The sequence below is a fragment of the Coregonus lavaretus genome (genome assembly GCF_964263955.1).
Source record: "Coregonus lavaretus genome assembly, chromosome: 10".
In the NCBI taxonomy this organism is placed as follows: Eukaryota; Metazoa; Chordata; class Actinopteri; order Salmoniformes; family Salmonidae; genus Coregonus; species Coregonus lavaretus.
Window position 1 is genome coordinate 60,348,102 of NC_139997.1, and position 18,677 is coordinate 60,366,778.

The 18,677-nt window shown below is 39.9% G+C and overlaps 1 protein-coding gene across 1 annotated transcript; it reads left to right on the forward strand.

Annotated features, from left to right (window-relative positions):
- Nucleotides 1-2,048: 2,048 nt before the first annotated feature.
- On the forward strand, nt 2,049-5,232 carry LOC311135953 (phospholipid scramblase 1-like; the record flags this gene model as incomplete). Its single annotated transcript, XM_084169996.1, has 7 exons — nt 2,049-2,095; nt 2,502-2,588; nt 2,754-2,796; nt 2,927-3,147; nt 4,105-4,266; nt 4,528-4,689; nt 5,173-5,232. The coding sequence occupies exons 2-7, from the start codon at nt 2,532-2,534 to the stop codon at nt 5,230-5,232; spliced, it is 705 nt and encodes a 234-aa protein (XP_084026122.1). The 5' UTR covers nt 2,049-2,095; nt 2,502-2,531.
- Between the last annotated feature and the right edge of the window lie 13,445 nt (nt 5,233-18,677).

The following is an 18,677-nucleotide window of genomic DNA, read 5'->3' on the forward strand; positions in this document are numbered from 1 at the left end:
TAACTGGCAGCAGTAGACTACATGATCTGTGAGTGTCTTTCTCTGTTATCTTCCTATCTAGACTGCACCGCTGTCCTCTGCTGCAGCGGCAGCAGCAGTTGATCTGTCATTTCTCACAGACACAGCAGTCAGACCAACAGAACCAGAACTTTTTAGCAAATAAGTTGGTTAATTTCACACATTTAGCAGCGTCGGCCTCAAGCCCTTTTTTCGGTTTAAGTATTTCGGCACCACCTTTCTGTTTTTTTAATGATTCATGATCTTTCGTTCTGACTGAGTGACATAGGCCAATCTGCCCATGGAGTGCAACCAGTATGAGATATGGGTACACCTCTCCTCCGCAAAGATTAAGAAGTCCAACGTGCCAGACATCTTCTTCTGTCCTAAGTGCAGGTGTGACGAGGTGTGAATGAAGGAGTCAGGCGCAGGAGGTAAAATACCGAAGTCCAGAGTTTATTTCGTTTACATAAATCAAACGCCCCAAGCGTCAAACGAAACTATTACAAGGGAAAATATCCACCTTGGCAATAACACAATGAATAGTAGCTCAACCGAGCTACACGCTCTCACAACAAACAATCACTCACAAAGACAAGGGAAACAGAGGGAACACTTATACACATACTAATTAGGGGAATGAGCACCAGGTGTGTGTGACTGACCAGACATGACAAGTGGAGTGATGAGAATGGGATCGGCAGTAGCTAGTACTCCGGTGATGACGAACGCCGAAGCCTGCCCGAACCAGGAGGGGGAGCAGCCTCGGTGGAAGTCGTGACAGCAGGGACTGTCGACAGGACCAAAGATCTGAACAAAAGAAAGAGCCCTGAGGATAGTTTCTGGGTTTAAGACTGCATCCCTTTGCCCCTTGACCACGACTCCACTATTCTATTTGTTTTGTCTTGAGAGACAGTATTTTGGTGTTGAAAGGGCTCATTGTGTAATTTGAGATACACACTAAATCACATAAGCAAATCTGGGGCGTTTCATTTTTTCCCCCTCAGGTAGTGTTTTCCAGAAAATGCTTTCCAAACAGTGCGTTCAGATTTAGAAATATAAGTTGTCACTTGTTGCGACAGAGGAAGGCTGGTGCTTTTCTTTTGACTTTTTTGTTTGACGAGTTATACGTCAAGCAGGTAACTGTACTCTTTTCAAAATGTTCTAGCCTCATGTATACTGTATAAACATTTCTCCTGAGCTCTTTCAGTAAATATACAGTACCAGTCAAAAGTTTGGACACCTACTCATTCAAGGGTTTTTCTTTATTTTGACTATTTTCTACATTGTAGAATAATAGTGAAGACATCAAAACTATGAAATAACACATATGGAATCATGTAGTAACCAAAAAAGTGTTAAACAAATGAAAATATATTTTATATTTGAGATTCTTCAAATAGCCACCCTTTGCTTTGATGACAGCTTTGCACACTAGTGTTTGTGTGTCAAAATCAAAGAGGGAAAAAGAGCTTTCAAATGTTTTATTTTTTTGGCAATAGTTATCTTCTGTGTTTACTATAGCTTGAGTAATAAAGCTATTTGTATGAATACTGAATAAATCCTAAATTGGTCCATTCATTTGTCCGTTCTTTGTCTTAATCAATCACCTAAAGTTGGCTTAAAGGGAAAATTCACCCTTTGTTCAACATCAAAATCATGATCTCCAGCACCACCGCAATGTCAACATACAGTATGTGGAAACAGAGGGTTTCTATGTTTTGTAGTAAAAAAAGATAGAGAAATATGTGTTTCTGATTATATTATCCAGAGACAATGATGACATCATCTGGTATGCAACATGCGATTTTAGCCATACTTAGTAACCCTGTAGCTCAGTTGGTAGAGCATGGCGCTTGCAACGCCAGTGTTGTGGGTTCGTTTCCCACGGGGGGCCAGTATAACAATGTATGCACTCACTAACTATAAGTCGCTCTGGATAAGAGCGTCTGCTAAATGACTAATAAAACACACCTTACACACATGCGTAACTTCCGATTGCTTTGAGTTTGATTGCTTAGCACATACAGAGAGCAACACCAATACAGAGAGCAACACCTTCAGAAGCTCTGCGCAACATATAGCAAGGACTTTGGACGTAAGTTGATTCTCAGTACCGCACAGATATGTGTTCATTGGTATTCAAAATGTTTTTGTTCCATTGTAAGTTCTTACAATTTATACAGTACTATTATATGCTGTATGTATAACTTTGAGCTCTGTAAAATTGCCATGACACCTAAAAAGCGGATGTAAGACCAGGGAAATCTTAGCTCTGAGAGTCCATCTTCCGATATTTTTTGTTTTGGTATAGTATTCATGTTACATTTTATGTCAAAAGGAATAGTACGCATTAATTGGAAAGCAACTTTGAATGGTGCTATTGACTGAGTAGTGTAATGATTAACCATGTAGCTCAGTGCTATGGTTATAAACCATATTTGATCTAACTTTATTATCCATCAACCATGGACGATTTGTCTGACCAATGTGGGTGTGCTCAGGCCACTATCCCCTACGAATCCTACCACGCCATGGAAAATAACTTTCGACCAACAGGAGTGCCCCCTGGCCTGGAGTACCTAACACAGGTAAGACAGTGAAGTCAATAGTCATAACTTTTGTTTATGGAACTGTTACCTTGAAAAAGTAAAACGTTGACTTTTATGGGATAAGATCATTGGTTTGGAAACTGGAGAGAGCTGGCCACAGTAGGGAACTCTGTCCCCAATCCTACCTTTATCTGCTTGTTACAGATCGATCAAATCTTGATACATCAGAAAGTGGAACTGCTGGAGGGTAAGGCAGCCCTTGTTATATAGAGTATGCCATAAATTGTATTTACTCTGACATGATATTTACTTCCGATCTCTCACCTCCACCCACATCCCCCATGACCCCATTCTTCCTGTGCTCCCGCTCTCTCCAGCCATCACTTCCTTTGAGACTAAAAACCGGTACATAATCAAGAACAGTCTGGGACAGGAAATCTACACAGCCAAGGAGGATAGTGACTGCTGCACCCGGAACTGCTGCGGTCCCAACCGCATGTTTGAGATGAAGATCAAAGACCACAGTGGCCAGGAGGTCATGCACCTGGTCAAGCCCTTCCGCTGCACCTCCTGCTTCTGGCCCTGCTGCCTGCAAGAGGTATTATAACTGCTTATAACACACATATTAACCCCTTATAACACATCTTATAACACCCTTACAACAGACACCTCCTGCTACTTCCTCTGCTGTCTGTGGGATTAACTGCTTATAACACAGCTTATAACACACTCACATCACACGTATAACAGACACCTGCTACTTCCCGTGTTGCTTGCAAGAGGTATTGCCACTTATAACACAGCTATAAAAAAAAACATATCTCCTTCTTCCTTATATACACTAACCTGATCCATAGGCGTCCTGGAGTGCAGTTAAACTTGCATTGTACAATCAAGACCCTCAAAACCATGTTGAAATGTTACTTCCATGGTCTGAAACTTAAAACCTTCACCTGTTTTAATTATTGTCATTCATGAGGTTTGGAAGGGAAGCTCGTTTCAAATATCAGTCGAACTTGAACACTTTTAAGCAAAATAAACATTTATGAAATCTCTGATAAAAATGTTTGTGACCAACTAGATCAAGACGGAAATGTACATGTTGGAGTACATGCCCTGTCAAGGGGGGTAATAATCACTTCGAGGAAAAATAATATTTCAAGGTGTTGTAATAAAGAATAAACAGAACACCCAAATCCTTTTTCTCCCCTCAAAAAACAATCAAATGGATGTGTCTGTCTCTCTGGCAATACCTGATGCTTTTGTGACAGCTAACATTCCAAAGCCAAACCCGATGGAGCACAGCTACTCTTGAGGGTAAAATAAATTAATAATAAATATAGTAATTATTAAATAGGTGTAGGTGTGTATTTACTGCTCTAAATAACACTATTATAACACACTTATAACAGAGACTGTCTTCTCAATTTTATCATTGCAAAACTGAAGATATAAATAACATTGAAGATACTGTTTCAAGGATAATCTAACGTCTGCATGACTCTTTCTCAAGTGACCATTTCCCTCTGTGTCTGTGAATGTTTGTCTGTCCTAGATGGAGGTCCAATCCCCTCCTGGCACCACCATAGGTTATGTGGTTCAGAACTGGCATCCCTTCAAGCCAAAACTCTCCATCCTAGGACCTGCCAAAGAGACTCTCCTGAGGATTGAAGGTCCTTTCTGTGCCTGTAGCTGCTGTGGAGACGTTGATTTTGAGGTGAAGTTCACCTCATCTACTCCTCTATGTCTGCATAGCACATCACTGGCTGTTAGGGAGAGGACTGTGGTCTATCTCTATTCGTGAGTGTTCATGTAGCCCTGAGTCCGTTAAACCGTAGGTTGTGTTCATTAAGGCACACCGTAGCAAAACAGGAAAAAAATGAAGTCCAGGTAGTCTCTCACTGTTTCAATCCGTTTTCTTCCATTTGCTGCCTAATGAACATCACCCTGATTAGTGTCCTTGGTGTTTCTATAACAGGTGATGGGTAAGGACCACGACCAGCCCATTGGGAGAATCAGCAAGCAGTGGAGTGGGCTGATAAAGGAGGCCTTCACTGACACAGACAACTTTGGGATCCAGTTCCCCATGGACCTGGATGTCAAGATGAAGGCTGTGCTGATGGGGGCCTGCATCCTTATTGTAAGTGACAAAGGCTGCGATTTACACAGGCAGCCCAATTATGATCTTTGGCCCAATTATTGGCAAAAGATCAGAATTGGGCTGCCTGTGCAAACTCAGCCATATCTATAGAGCTAAGTCAGATTCAAGTTCATTTGGCATTTTTAGTTATTAAGAAGACATAGCCTTCATTGGAATTCTTTGTAGGAGCTCTCTCATATAGTACATTACACACATATACAGTACATAGGCTATAATCCATAAGGGAATTTCTCTATCACTGTGTCAGTGACCTAATGAAGCAGCCATTACTGCAAAATTACTGACAAACCAATAAATTAGTCAATACTGACACTCTTATTGTAGTGCATCAATATAAAGCCATTATAAATCCTGTCTATTATGATGAATCTAACAATTACGTATTTAGTGTGATGATGATCTCCATCATGCCTATTCATTGTGTGTCCATTTTTTCTTTCTTTATTCTTTGTCTCCAAACAGGATTTCATGTTCTTTGAAAGCACTGGTGACGGTGATCAACGGTGTTCTGTATTTGGATGAGAGAGAGAGAGAGAGAGAGTTTGATCATGTACAAATTACATTATATTATAATTGATAATGACATGGCTATTGGATGCATATGAATCACATAACATTACATTTCAGACAAAACTGATTTTTGTGCCACAAAACTGCCAAATCTGCAAATATGTGTTCTTTATTAATTCAATAATCTGTATATTGAGGTTGTCTGAATAAAATAATACAATATTTGTAACACTGTATTGGTTTGAAAATATTGAAATGTCATGTAATAATATTGGGTCTCTCATTGTGTAAAGGCAGAAGCACATTCTCAAATATAGCTGCGGGCAGCAATGAACGGGGTTCACTGGATGACAGAAAGGACACAAGATCAGTTGGATAACAAAGCAAGCACTCTATCACGTAGGAATTATCATCATTTATGTGCAATCAGTAAAAGCATTACCATGTTTATCTCTCAATATCACAAGGATGATAACAATCCAAATATTTCACGTTTGTCAAGATCTGTTTGTGTAAATTATTTAAATCTCAGTTAGTACACTCCAGATTAGCGTTCAAAAAAGACTTCAATGCACTCTCACAGCAGTAATACACTGACTGCACAAGCGGCAGTTTTACATTTTCCAGAATAAACACATTTTCCATCTTTTCACTACATTCAGACCACAGTGCCTTCAGAAAGTATTCACTCCACTACTTTTTCCACATTTTGTTGTGCTACAAAGTGGGATTAAAATGGATTTAATTGTCAATTTTTTGTCAACGATCTACACAAAATACTCTGTAATGTCAAATTGGAAGAAAAATTATAACTTTTGTAAAAAGAAATATGAAAAATAAAACACTAATATATCTTTATTAGATACACTGAACAAAAATATAAATGCAACAAACAAAGATTTTACTGAGTTACAGTTCATATAAGGAAATCAGTCAACTGAAATAAAATCAGTTGGCCCTAATCTATGGATTTCACGACTGGGAATCATGGGCATTAATATGAAGTTGGTTCCCCCTGTGCTGCTATAACAGCCTCCACTCTTCTTCGAAGGCCTTCCACTAGAGGTTGGAACATTGCTGTGGGGACTTGCTTCCATTCAACCACAAGAGCATTAGTGAGGTCGGGCACTGATGTTGGGCGATTAGGCCTGACTCGCAGTCGGCCTTCCAATTCATCCCAAAGGTGTTCGATGGGGCTCTGTGCAGGCCAGTCAAGTTCCACCACACCGATCTCGACAAACCATTTCTTTATGGACATCGCTTTGTGCACGGGAGCATTGACATGCTGAAATAGGAAAGGGCCTTCCCCAAACTGTTGCCACAAAGTTGGAAGCACAGAATCGTCTAGAATGTCATTGCATGCTGTACCGTTAAGATTTCCCTTCACTGGAACTAAGGGGCCTAGCCAGAACCATGACAAACACATGTTTACGCGCTTCAGCACTCGCTGGTCCCGTTCTTTGAGCTTGTGTGACCTACCACTTCGCAGCTGAGCCGTTGTTGCTCCTAGATGTTTCCACTTCACAATAACAGCACTTACAGTTGACCGGGGCAGCTCCAGCAGGGCAGAAATGTGAGAAACTGACAACTTATTGTAAAGGTGGCATCCTATGACGGTGCCACGTTGAAAGTCACTGAGCTCTTTAGTAAGGCCATTCTACTGCCAATGTTTGTCTATGGGGATTGCATGGCTGTGTACTCGATTGTATACACCTGTCAGCAACGGTTGAAGCTGATATGGCCGAATCCACTAATTTGAAGGCATGTCCACATACTTTTGTTTATATAGTGTACCATAAAAACAAACGGTAGGGGTGTATCAGAAAATGTGTCAGTATCTGGTGTGACCATCATTTGCCTCATGTAGTGAGACACATCACCTTCACATAGAGTTGATGAGGCTGTTGATTGTGGCCTGTGGAATGTTGTCCCACTCATCTTCAATGGCTGTGCGAAGTTGCTGGATATTGGCGGGAACTGGAACACGCTGTCGAACACGTCGATCCAGAACATCCCAAACATGCTCAATGGGTATTTGGTATTTTATTAGGATCCCCATTAGCTGTTGCGAAAGCAGCAGCTACTCTTCCTAGGGTGCACACAAAACATGAAACATGACATAATACAGAACATTAATAGACAAGAACAGCTCGAGGACAGAACTACATCAGTTTTAAAAAGGTACACATAGCCTATACATCAGTACATACACACACACTATCAAATAGGGGAGAGGCATTGTGCCGTGAGGTATTGCTTTATCAGTTTTTTTAAACCAGGTTTGACCTGTCTGGTGAGTATACAGGCCATGGAAGAACTGGGACATTTTCATCTGTGGCATTGTGTTGTGTGACACAACAGCACATTTTAGAGTGGCCTTTTGTTGTCCCCAGCACAAGGTGCACTTGTGTAATGATCATGATGTTTAATCAGCTTCTTGATATGCCACACCTGTCAGGTGGATGGATTTTCTTGGCAAAGGAAAAATGCTCGCTAACAGGGATGTAAACAAATTTGTGCAAAAAAAATTGAGAGAAATAAGCTTTTTGTGCATCTAGAAAATTTCTGGGATCTTTTATTTCATCTCATGAAACATGGGACCAAAACTTTATTTTTGTTCAGTATATTTTTTGCATTAGCATATGTGCTAAAGTGCATCTGTAGGTACAGTGTAGCCAGATTTGAATGTAGCAACAATTATCTCTCAAAACCATTAAAATACCAAATCTGGAGTGAATCTGACATATGGAGTCAGAAACATGTATTCTAGTGTCAAAATTCCCTACAAAGTGTAAATAGGATAATTATTTTCATAAAGTCAGTCTCTGAGATTTGCGAGATGAAGGGTAACGTAAAAGTTTTCCGTGGGTTGGGTTTATTTTAATCCTGCCCACATGCCCACAGCTGGCAGCACCCAAGTAATCATCAATTTGGCGCGCAGCTGCACATGACACGATCATAATGCTCATGGTCAATTTGGTTTGGCATTCGATATCCCTATGGGGCTAGTTAGGGACCATCAATAAATTACACAATGTACATGGGACAATATTTTGAAAGGTCAATAGCTCCAAATTTCAATGACTTACAAAAACCTCAAACCAACTATAAATCGTAGAAATTCATATACAAATATTGGAACCATTTAATGGATGACTAAAAGATTTGCAACATGAAAATATTGTCCTATTTACATTGTGTACTTTATTGACGATCCCTAACTATCCTCAGCGATAGGCTATCCAAACTCAAACCAACTTTGCCACGGTCGCAAAAACCAGCCGGCTGAAGCTAATTGGCGAAGTAATTTGTCTAACTCTTCCCACCTGTGAACACACATAAGAGACACCCACATCAAACCACACACCGAAACCAACTCACATTTGAATTCAGTCATGGGCACTAGCATTTCTTAATGAACCAAATCTAAAATGAGGCCAAATCAGGACGTGAGACTTTAAGTGACACTGCTTAGCAGCACCACCTATAGGCCAATCTGTGCCATTATTTTTGACCAAGTTACTCATGGCCTCTAGTTTCTGTGTGCCGAATTAGAAAAAACTTACCAATCTATGCTTGAGTTATTTGACCATGTCAAGACATATTTTTGAAGAATAACAATATGTTTAAAAGATTCTTCTTCTTCTTCTTCTTCTTCTTCTTCTTCTTCTTGTATGGTATTATTGGTGGTCCGCAAACACACGTTAGAGGTGCATGCCACCACCTACTGTGTGGGGTGAAAAACTGAGACAACTTTAATAACACAAAAAAAGAACATGGGGAAATAGAGAAAGGTTGAAAAACCATACTCATATTATTCCCAAATAATTTATAAAACAAAAATCAATGTACTCCTTTAGTCAGATGAAAATGTATACTCAGATCCCTACAGGTTCTGAGGCCTGAGTATTCCTGTTTCGGCTGTGAAGGGCTGGAGTTGCAAAAACCTTTCAGCCACATTCACAATTATTTCCAGTTTCTTTGAATTCTTGTTTGTTTGGCCTGTACAATGTATCACCTGAGCAATAAACACAACAAAATCTACTTTCTTCACTATCAGTATTTCTTGATCCCTTAACTGGTTAACAAGATTTTCGGCAGGCTGCGGGGCATCCATTGACATTTCTTCCTCATTTCCACTCACCCTTCCACCATTTGCACTGCCTCCACATAAGAGACCTGATGGACAGCCCTGATTCTTGTGATTTCAACCTCCTTCACCCTTACAGGGCACTCCTGGAACTCTGGAAGGTGGTTCCCACCACCAGTGGTGGAAAAAGTACCCAATTATCATACTTGAGTAAAAGTAAAGACACCTCAATAGAAAATGACTCAAGTAAAAGTGAATGTCATCAAGTAAAATACTACTTGAGTAAAAGTCTAAAAGTATTTGGTTTTAAACATACTTAAGTATCAATAGTAAAAGTAAAAGTATGAATCCTTTCCAATACCTTATATTATGCAAAATATATGGAGTAAAAAGTACATTATTTTCTTTAGGAATGTAGTGGAGTAAAAGTAAAAGTTGTCAAAAATATAAATAGTAAAGTAAAGTACAAATACCCCCATAAACTACTTAAGTAGTACTTTAAAGTATTTTTACTTAAGTACTTTACATAACTGCCCACCACAATTGCAGCACTGTGTATGCACTGACTCTGCAACAACATATTTCCTGAAGCTCAGTTGGTAGAGAATGGCGCTTTCAACGCCAGGGATGTGGGTTCGTTTCCCACGGGGGAACAGTATGAAAATGTATGCACTCACTAACTGTAAATCGCTCTGGATAAGAGCGTCTGCTAAATGACTAAAATGTAAAAATCGAAATATATACTACGTCTGCACACACTTGCCACTTGGCAAAACTTTTTGCAATTACGACATTGCAACGGCCTGTTCACAAAAGCTCTCACCGCATATCTCGTATACCCCAGCTTTACATGTGTCGGGAGAAACACTTCATCAAATAGCAGTAACACAGATAGGCTTTCCTTCTTCCTACCATCCACCATACGGTTCAAGTGACATGCCTCCACTACTCCTGGAATGTCTGGTTTAAGACATTGAGACTCAGTTTCCATCGAGACGCCAGAGATGACACCTTTTACCGGTGCCCTGCTCAGAAAGTCAAAACAGTCCACTTCATACTCCCATAATTTCCCCAGCCACAATGCAGGTTCCTTTTGTTAATTTTATACACAAAAAACTCAACACCATACCACTTCTGGTAACTCTGGCTAACTCCACCTTTCCCAATGCGTCCTCCACCATCTGCGTGACAGTATAATAATTATATAATAATATATATTGATAATTTGGCTGAGCTAAGATGGCCCGGCCCAGTTTTCTTATTGGCTGAGCTGAGTTGGCGCCAATTCACATTCAAAGTCAAATGCGCATCATCAGGCTCTGACTGTCAGTCACTCAGTCAGAACAGAAGATCATGGATTTAAAAACGTATTTGCTAAAAAGTTCTGGTTCTGTTGGTCTGACTGCTGTGTCTGTGAGAAATGACAGATCAGCTGCTGCTGCCGGTGCAGCAGAGGACAGTGGTGCAGTCTAGATAGGAAGATAACAGAGAAAGACACTCACGCACACAGACACAGATCATGTAGTCTACTGCTGCCAGTTAGGCCTAATATTTTGGCTGTATGAAATAGTAGGCTAATTAGGGGAACATTTAGTCACTAGGCTACTTGCAATACAGCCTAACAAGTCATTAGATTGCCTTTTATAATACATAAGTAAGGCAATAGCCATCTACTAGACATTTATACAGTGCTTTTATTTATTCCTTGATGTTTTGGCTGTATATGTAGCCTAATATTAAACACAGCTAAGTGGGTAGGGGGGGACACATGCATGCACTATAATTTACAAGGTATTACAGTGCCTTGCAAAAGTATTCATCCTCCTTGCCGTTTTTCCTATTTTGTAGCATTACAACTGAGGGAAGGATGTTTTTCATCGGCAGGGACTGGGAAACTGGTCAGAATTGAAGGAATGATGGATGGCGCTAAATACAGGGAAATTCTTGAGGGAAACCTGTTTCAGTCTTCCAGAGATGTGAGACTGGGACAGAGGTTCACCTTCCAGCAGGACAATGACCCTAACTAAGCATACTGCTAAAGCAACACTCGAGTGGTTTAAGGGGAAACATTTCAATTTCTTGGAATGGCCTAGTCAAAGCCCAGACCTCAATCCAATTGAGAATCTGTGGTATGACTTAAAGATTGCTGTACACCAGCGGAACCCATCCAACTTGAAGGAGCTGGAGCAGTTTTGCCTTGTAAAATGGGCAAAAATCCCAGTGGCTAGATGTGCCAAGCTTATAGAGACATACCCCAAGTGAGTTGCAGCTGTAATTGCTGCAAAAGGTGGCTCTACAAAGTATTGACTTTGGGTGGGTGAATAGTTATGCATGCTCAAGTTTTCAGTTTTTTTGTCTTATTTCTTGTTTGTTTCACAATAAAAAATATGTTTTATCTTCAAAGTGGTAGGCATGTTGTGTAAATCAGATACAAACCCCCTCAAAATCTATTTTAATTCCAGGTTGTAAGGTAACGAAATAGGAAAAATGCCAAGGGGGGTGAATACTTTCGCAAGCCACTGTATATGACAATGGCTATCTACTGTATAAGAAAGAAAGTTCCAAACCTCTCTGCCAATAACAGCTAGTTTTCTGTTTTCCCCTTCCTACTCAGACCACTCCCAGACAGCTAGCAAAATTCTTGCTTGAGAAATTGCTCTTTGCTAAGAAACTATTTGTGTTTCTTTTTTATTAGAAACAAATCACAGTATGGTGCTTAATTGTTACCCAGAAATGATTTGATATTGAGATAAAAACTGCTACATTGGAACTGAAATATGATAATGAGGCAATTGTTCTGGCAAAGATGCATCCATATCAGATAGCTAAACTGGATTTCATATGGATAATATGAACAAATGCCACTCTATTTTTGCAAAACTGGAGAGAATGAAAAAAATGCTTTCTGGTCACTAATCTGGATATGTGCACCTGCCTTTGCGCGCCAATGCATGACGTGCAACGTTTTAGTTCTGAAGCACAGATGAGATGTTTTGATGCAAGAATTTGATGCAATGCTGTAGACCTATGTTAGTGACCAGATCAAATAGGCAAAGGTATAACTATGAAATGGTAGGCTATATGCAGCCTATTAAAATAAGTATACTATAAAAACATATATATGCAGTGGGGAGAACAAGTATTTGATACACTGCCGATTTTGCAGGTTTTCCTACTTACAAAGCATGTAGAGGTCTGTAATTTTTATCATAGGTACACTTCAACTGTGAGAGATGGAATCTAAAACAAAAATCCAGAAAATCACATTGTATGATTTTTAAGTAATTAATTTGCATTTTTTTGCATGACATAAGTATTTGATACATCAGAAAAGCAGAACTTAATATTTGGTACAGAAACCTTTGTTTGCAATTACAGAGATCATACGTTTCCTGTAGGACCTGACCAGGTTTAAACACACTGCAGCAGGGATTTTGGCCCACTCCTCCATACAGACCTTCTCCAGATCCTTCAGGTTTCAGGGCTGTCGCTGGGCAATACGGACTTTCAGCTCCCTCCAAAGATGTTCTATTGGGTTCAGGTCTGGAGACTGGCTAGGCCACTCCAGGACCTTGAGATGTTTGAAGATGGGTCGTGGCTGGAAGAGCCAGCCACGACCCATCTTCAATGCTCTTACTGAGGGAAGGAGGTTGTTGGCCAAGATCTCGCAATACATGGCCCCATCCATCCTCCCCTCAATACGGTGCAGTCGTCCTGTCCCCTTTGCAGAAAAGCATCCACAAAGAATGATGTTTCCACCGCCATGCTTCACGGTTGGGATGGTGTTCTTGGGTTGTACTCATCCTTCTTCTTCCTCCAAACACGGCGAGTGGAGTTTAGACCAAAAAGCTCAATTTTTGTCTCATCAGACCACATGACCTTCTCCCATTCCTCCTCTGGATCATCCAGATAGTCATTGGCAAACTTCAGACGGGCCTGGACATGCGCTGACTTGAGCAGGGGGACTTTGCGTGCGCTGCAGGATTTTAATCCATGACGGCGTAGTGTGTTATTAATGGCTTTCTTTGAGACTGTGGTCCCAGCTCTCTTCAGGTCATTGACCAGGTCCTGCCGTGTAGTTCTGGGCTGATCCCTCACCTTCCTCATGATCATTGGTGCCCCAGGAGGTGAGATCTTGCATGGAGCCCCAGACGGAGGGTGATTGACCGTCATCTTGAACTTCTTCCATTTTCTAATAATTGCGCCAACAGTTGTTGCCTTCTCACCAAGCTGCTTGCCTATTGTCCGGTAGCCCATCCCACCCTTGTGCAGGTCTACAATTTTATCCCTGATGTCCTTACACAGCTCTCTGGTCTTGGCCATTGTGGAGAGGCTGGAGTCTGTTTGATTGAGTGTGTGGACAGGTATTTTATACAGGTAACGAGTTCAAACAGGTGCAGTTAATACAGGTAATGAGTGGAGAACAGGAGGGCTTCTTAAAGAGAAACTAACAGGTGTCACAGTGCTGTGTATGGGTGTGGTGTAGAATCAGGCGCAGGCAGCAGAGGGTAAGTCCAACAAGACTTTACTGAGCACGAAAATTAATCCAAAACAGCCCGGAGGCAAAAGACGCACACAGGCGTAAAATACAAGTGCACACACAGGTGCGTAAATCTCTCCTCACACAACGAGGAGGAAGCTCAGGAGAAATAGCGTACCGACACGGGTAGCGCAACCACGACACGAACAATCACACACAACACAAACCTAACAACAAGGAAACTAAATAGGGTGCTAAATGAGACCTAACACAAAACAGGTGTGACTAACAGACAAAACCAAACAAACAAGAAACATCGAGCGGTGGCAGCTAGAACTCCGGAGACGACGACCAGCGAAACCTGCCCGAACAAGGAGGAGGAGCCGCCTCGGCCGAAACCGTGACAACAGGTCTGTGAGAGCCGGAATTCTTACTGGTTGGTAGGTGATCAAATGCTTATGTCATGCAATAAAATGCAAATTAATTACTTAAAAATCATACAATGTGATTTTCTAGATTTTTGTTTTAGATTCCGTCTCTCACAGTTGAAGTGTACCTATGGTACAAATTAAAGACCTCTACATGCTTTATAAGTAGGAAAACCTGCAAAATCGGCAGTGTATCAAATACTTGTTCTCCCCACTGTATATATCAATTTCAATCAATCAATTTTATTTTATATAGCCCTTCTTACATCAGCTAATATCTCTGCATTAATTAATATATATAAATGCCTGGAGCATTTCAATTTTGGAGAATCTCTTATAAATTGGGTTAAAATCATGTATAGTAACCCTAGGCATAAAAAATAGTAAATAATGGCTATTTCTCTGAAAGTTTTAAACTGTCAAGAGGAGTGAAACAATGTTGTCCACTATCGGCATATCTATTTATTATGGCCATCGAGATGTTAGCTATTAAAATCGGATCCAACAATAATATCAAGGGATTAGAAATCCAGGGTTTAAAAACAAAGGTGTCATTGTACACTGATGATTCGTGTTTCTTTTAAATCCACAACTTGAATCCCTCCACAGCCTCATAGAGGATCTAGATACATTTTCTAACCTCTCTGGATTACAACCAAATTATGATAAATGTACTATATTACGTATTGGATCACTAAAAAATAAATATGTTACATTACCATGTAGTTTACCAATAAAATGGTCTGATGGTGATGTGGATATACTCGGAATACATATCCCAAATGAAATAAATGATCTCACTCCAATACATTTTAATAGAAAGTTAGCAAAAATAGATAAGATCTTGCTACCATGGAAAGGTAAATACCTGTCAATTTGTGGAAAAATCACCCTGATTAACTCTTTAGTATTATCCCAGTTTACCTATTTGCTTACGGTTTTGCCTACGCCTAGCGAACAGTTTTTTAAATTATATGAGAAAAAAATATTCCATTTTATTTGGAACGGCAAGCCAGACAAAATTAAACAGGCCTATTTATATAATGAATATGAATTCGGAGGACAGAAATTATTAAATATTAAAGCATTAGACCTATCACTAAAAGCCTCAGTCATACAAAAGTTATACTTAAATCCGAACTGTTTCTCTAGCAAATTAGTAAGATTGTCTCACCCAATGTTCAATAATGGCCTTTTCCCCTTTATTCAGATTACAACCTCTCATTTTCAGTTATTTGAAAAGGAAATAATCTCCCAAATATCACTATTTCTAAAACAAGCCATAGAAAGTTGGTTGCAATTTCAATTTAATCCTCCAGAAACTACAGAACAAATAATGCAACAAATATTGTGGTTAAACTCAAATATACTAATTGATAAAAATAAAAATAAATTAACAAAATGTTTAAAAAAGGTATAATCTTCGTAAATGATATCATCGGTGGGACTGGTGGAGTTATGTCGGACATGCAGCTAACAAAAACATATGGAAATGTCTGCTCTACCCAAAATTATAACCAAATAATTGCAGCATTACCGCAAAAATGGAAGAAGAAAGTGGAAGGGGGGAAAAGTAAGGAACTTGTCTGTCGGCCTTGCATTAAAGAACATAATTGGTTAAAGAAAACTGTGATAAATAAAAAAGTATACAAGTTTCATTTAAGGACCAAAGGATTGACAGCCGTCCCATTTAGATTGCAAAATAGTTGGGAAGAGATTTTTGACGTACCGATTCCATGGCATTGTGTTTATGAACTGATACGCAAAACGACGCCGGATTCAACATTTATAATTTTTCAATTTAAATTACTATATACAATTCTTGCTACCAATAGAATGTTATTTATATGGGGGATACAATCTTCCCAGCTCTGCAGATTTTGCTGCGAAGAGACAGAATCATTACATCATTTGTTTTGGTACTGTCCATTTGTAGCTTGTTTTTGGACACAGGTCCAGGATTGGCTAAAGGATTGCAATATTTACAGGAGCTAACCCTGCAGATAGCATTACTGGGTGATCTAAAAAGTCATAGTCAATCGATCAATAATATAAAAATACTTCTAGCAAAAATGTTTATTTTCAATGTACAATCTGTAGAAACAATGAGAATAGAAAGGTTCAGAACTTTTGTAAAACATCACAGTACAGTTGAAAAATATATGACAAATAGAAATACAATATGGATGGTGTTAAGAGATACAGTGGGGAAAAAAGTATTTAGTCAGCCACCAATTGTGCAAGTTCTCCCACTTAAAAAGACGAGAGAGGCCTGTAATTTTCATCATAGGTACACGTCAACTATGACAGACAAATTGAGAAGAAAAAAATCCAGAAAATCACATTGTAGGATTTGTAATGAATTTATTTGCAAATTATGGTGGAAAATAAGTATTTGGTCACCTACAAACAAGCAAGATTTCTGGCTCTCACAGACCTGTAACATCTTCTTTAAGAGCCTCCTCTGTCCTCCACTCGTTACCTGTATTAATGGCACCTGTTTGAACTTGTTTTCAGTATAAAAGACACCTGTCCACAACCTCAAACAGTCACACTCCAAACTCCACTATGGCCAAGACCAAAGAGCTGTCAAAGGACACCAGAAACAAAATTGTAGACCTGCACCAGGCTGGGAAGACTGAATCTGCAATAGGTAAGCAGCTTGGTTTGAAGAAATCAACTGTGGGAGCAATTATTAGGAAATGGAAGACATACAAGACCACTGATAATCTCCCTCGATCTGGGGCTCCACGCAAGATCTCACCCCGTGGGGTCAAAATGATCACAAGAACGGTGAGCAAAAATCCCAGAACCACACGGGGGGACCTAGTGAACCTGCAGAGAGCTGGGACCAAAGTAACAAAGCCTACTATCAGTAACACACTACGCCGCCAGGGACTCAAATCATGCAGTGCGAGACGTGTCCCCCTGCTTAAGCCAGTACATGTCCAGGCCCGTCTGAAGTTTGCTAGAGTGCATTTGGATAGTCCAGAAGAGGATTGGGAGAATGTCATATGGTCAGATGAAACCAAAATAGAACTTTTTGGTAAAAACTCAACTCGTCGTGTTTGGAGGACAAAGAATGCTGAGTTGCATCCAGAGAACACCATACCTACTGTGGAGCATGGGGGTGGAAACATCATGCTTTGGGGCTGTTTTTCTGCAAATTGACCAGGACGACTGATCCGTGTAAAGGAAAGAATGAATGGGGCCATGTATCGTGAGATTTTGAGTGAAAACCTCCTTCCATCAGCAAGGGCATTGAAGATGAAACGTGGCTGGGTCTTTCAGCATGACAACTTCGTAAGAAGCATTTCAAGGTCCTGGAGTGGCCTAGCCAGTCTCCAGATCTCAACCGCATAGAAAATCTTTGGAGGGAGTTGAAAGTCCGTGTTGCCCAGCGACAGCCCCAAAACATCACTGCTCTAGAGGAGATCTGCATGGAGGAATGGGCCAAAATACCAGCAACAGTGTGTGAAAACCTTGTGAAGACTTACAGAAAACGTTTGACCTGTGTCATTGCCAACAAAGGGTATATAACAAAGTATTGAGAAACGTTTGTTATTGACCAAATACATATTTTCCACCATAATTTGCAAATAAATTCATTAAAAATCCTACAATGTGATTTTCTGGATTTTTTTTCTTCTCATTTTGTCTGTCATAGTTGACGTGTACCTATGATGAAAATTACAGGCCTCTCTCATCTTTTTAAGTGGGAGAACTTGCACAATTGCTGGCTGACTAAATACCTTTTTCCCCCACTGTATGTATTTTTTTAAATCCCTCAGTGCATTCATATTCACCCATGTCTTTCTCTTGATTTTCAGCACATCGCAAAAATTATTTACAAGCTGAGGCAATCAAGAAAGAGCAAAATATTTTTTATCACAGGGTGGAAGTGTTTCCTCAAAATGGTAAGAGGGCTTTTAGATTTTTGGTTGGCAATGTTTGTTTGTTGTGGTTTATTTGTGAGTTGATACCATGTTTTTGTGATTGTTGTTGTTGATCCCATGTTTATATGTGTTTCCCAGAACGTGGGCAGGTAGAACAATGACAGCGACTGCGGTGCATTTGTCCTGCAGGTGGGTTAACTTTAATATCATTATTCCTATTTCAATATTAACAGAACCTTTAGCACCATCTATCTATCCAGTCATGTTGTTCGAAAACGTTGTTTCCAAGACACTTTATCTTTTGCTACACACATAACAGTAGCAAAGTAATTTGCTTTGGTATCTGTCATAAAAACAGTACTCTACTACATCATTGCATTTGCTCTTGATATTGACATGAGCTTTTGTTCACACTGTTCCCCCCACAGTACTGTAAGGGCCTATCCTTGGAGCAGCATTTCAGTTTTGGCCAGCTGGACATGTCAATGCTGAGGAGAATAATGTACAAACAGTTGTGTCATTGCAAGGTCTCAATGTGAGTTTAAATGAAACAACTACAGTGG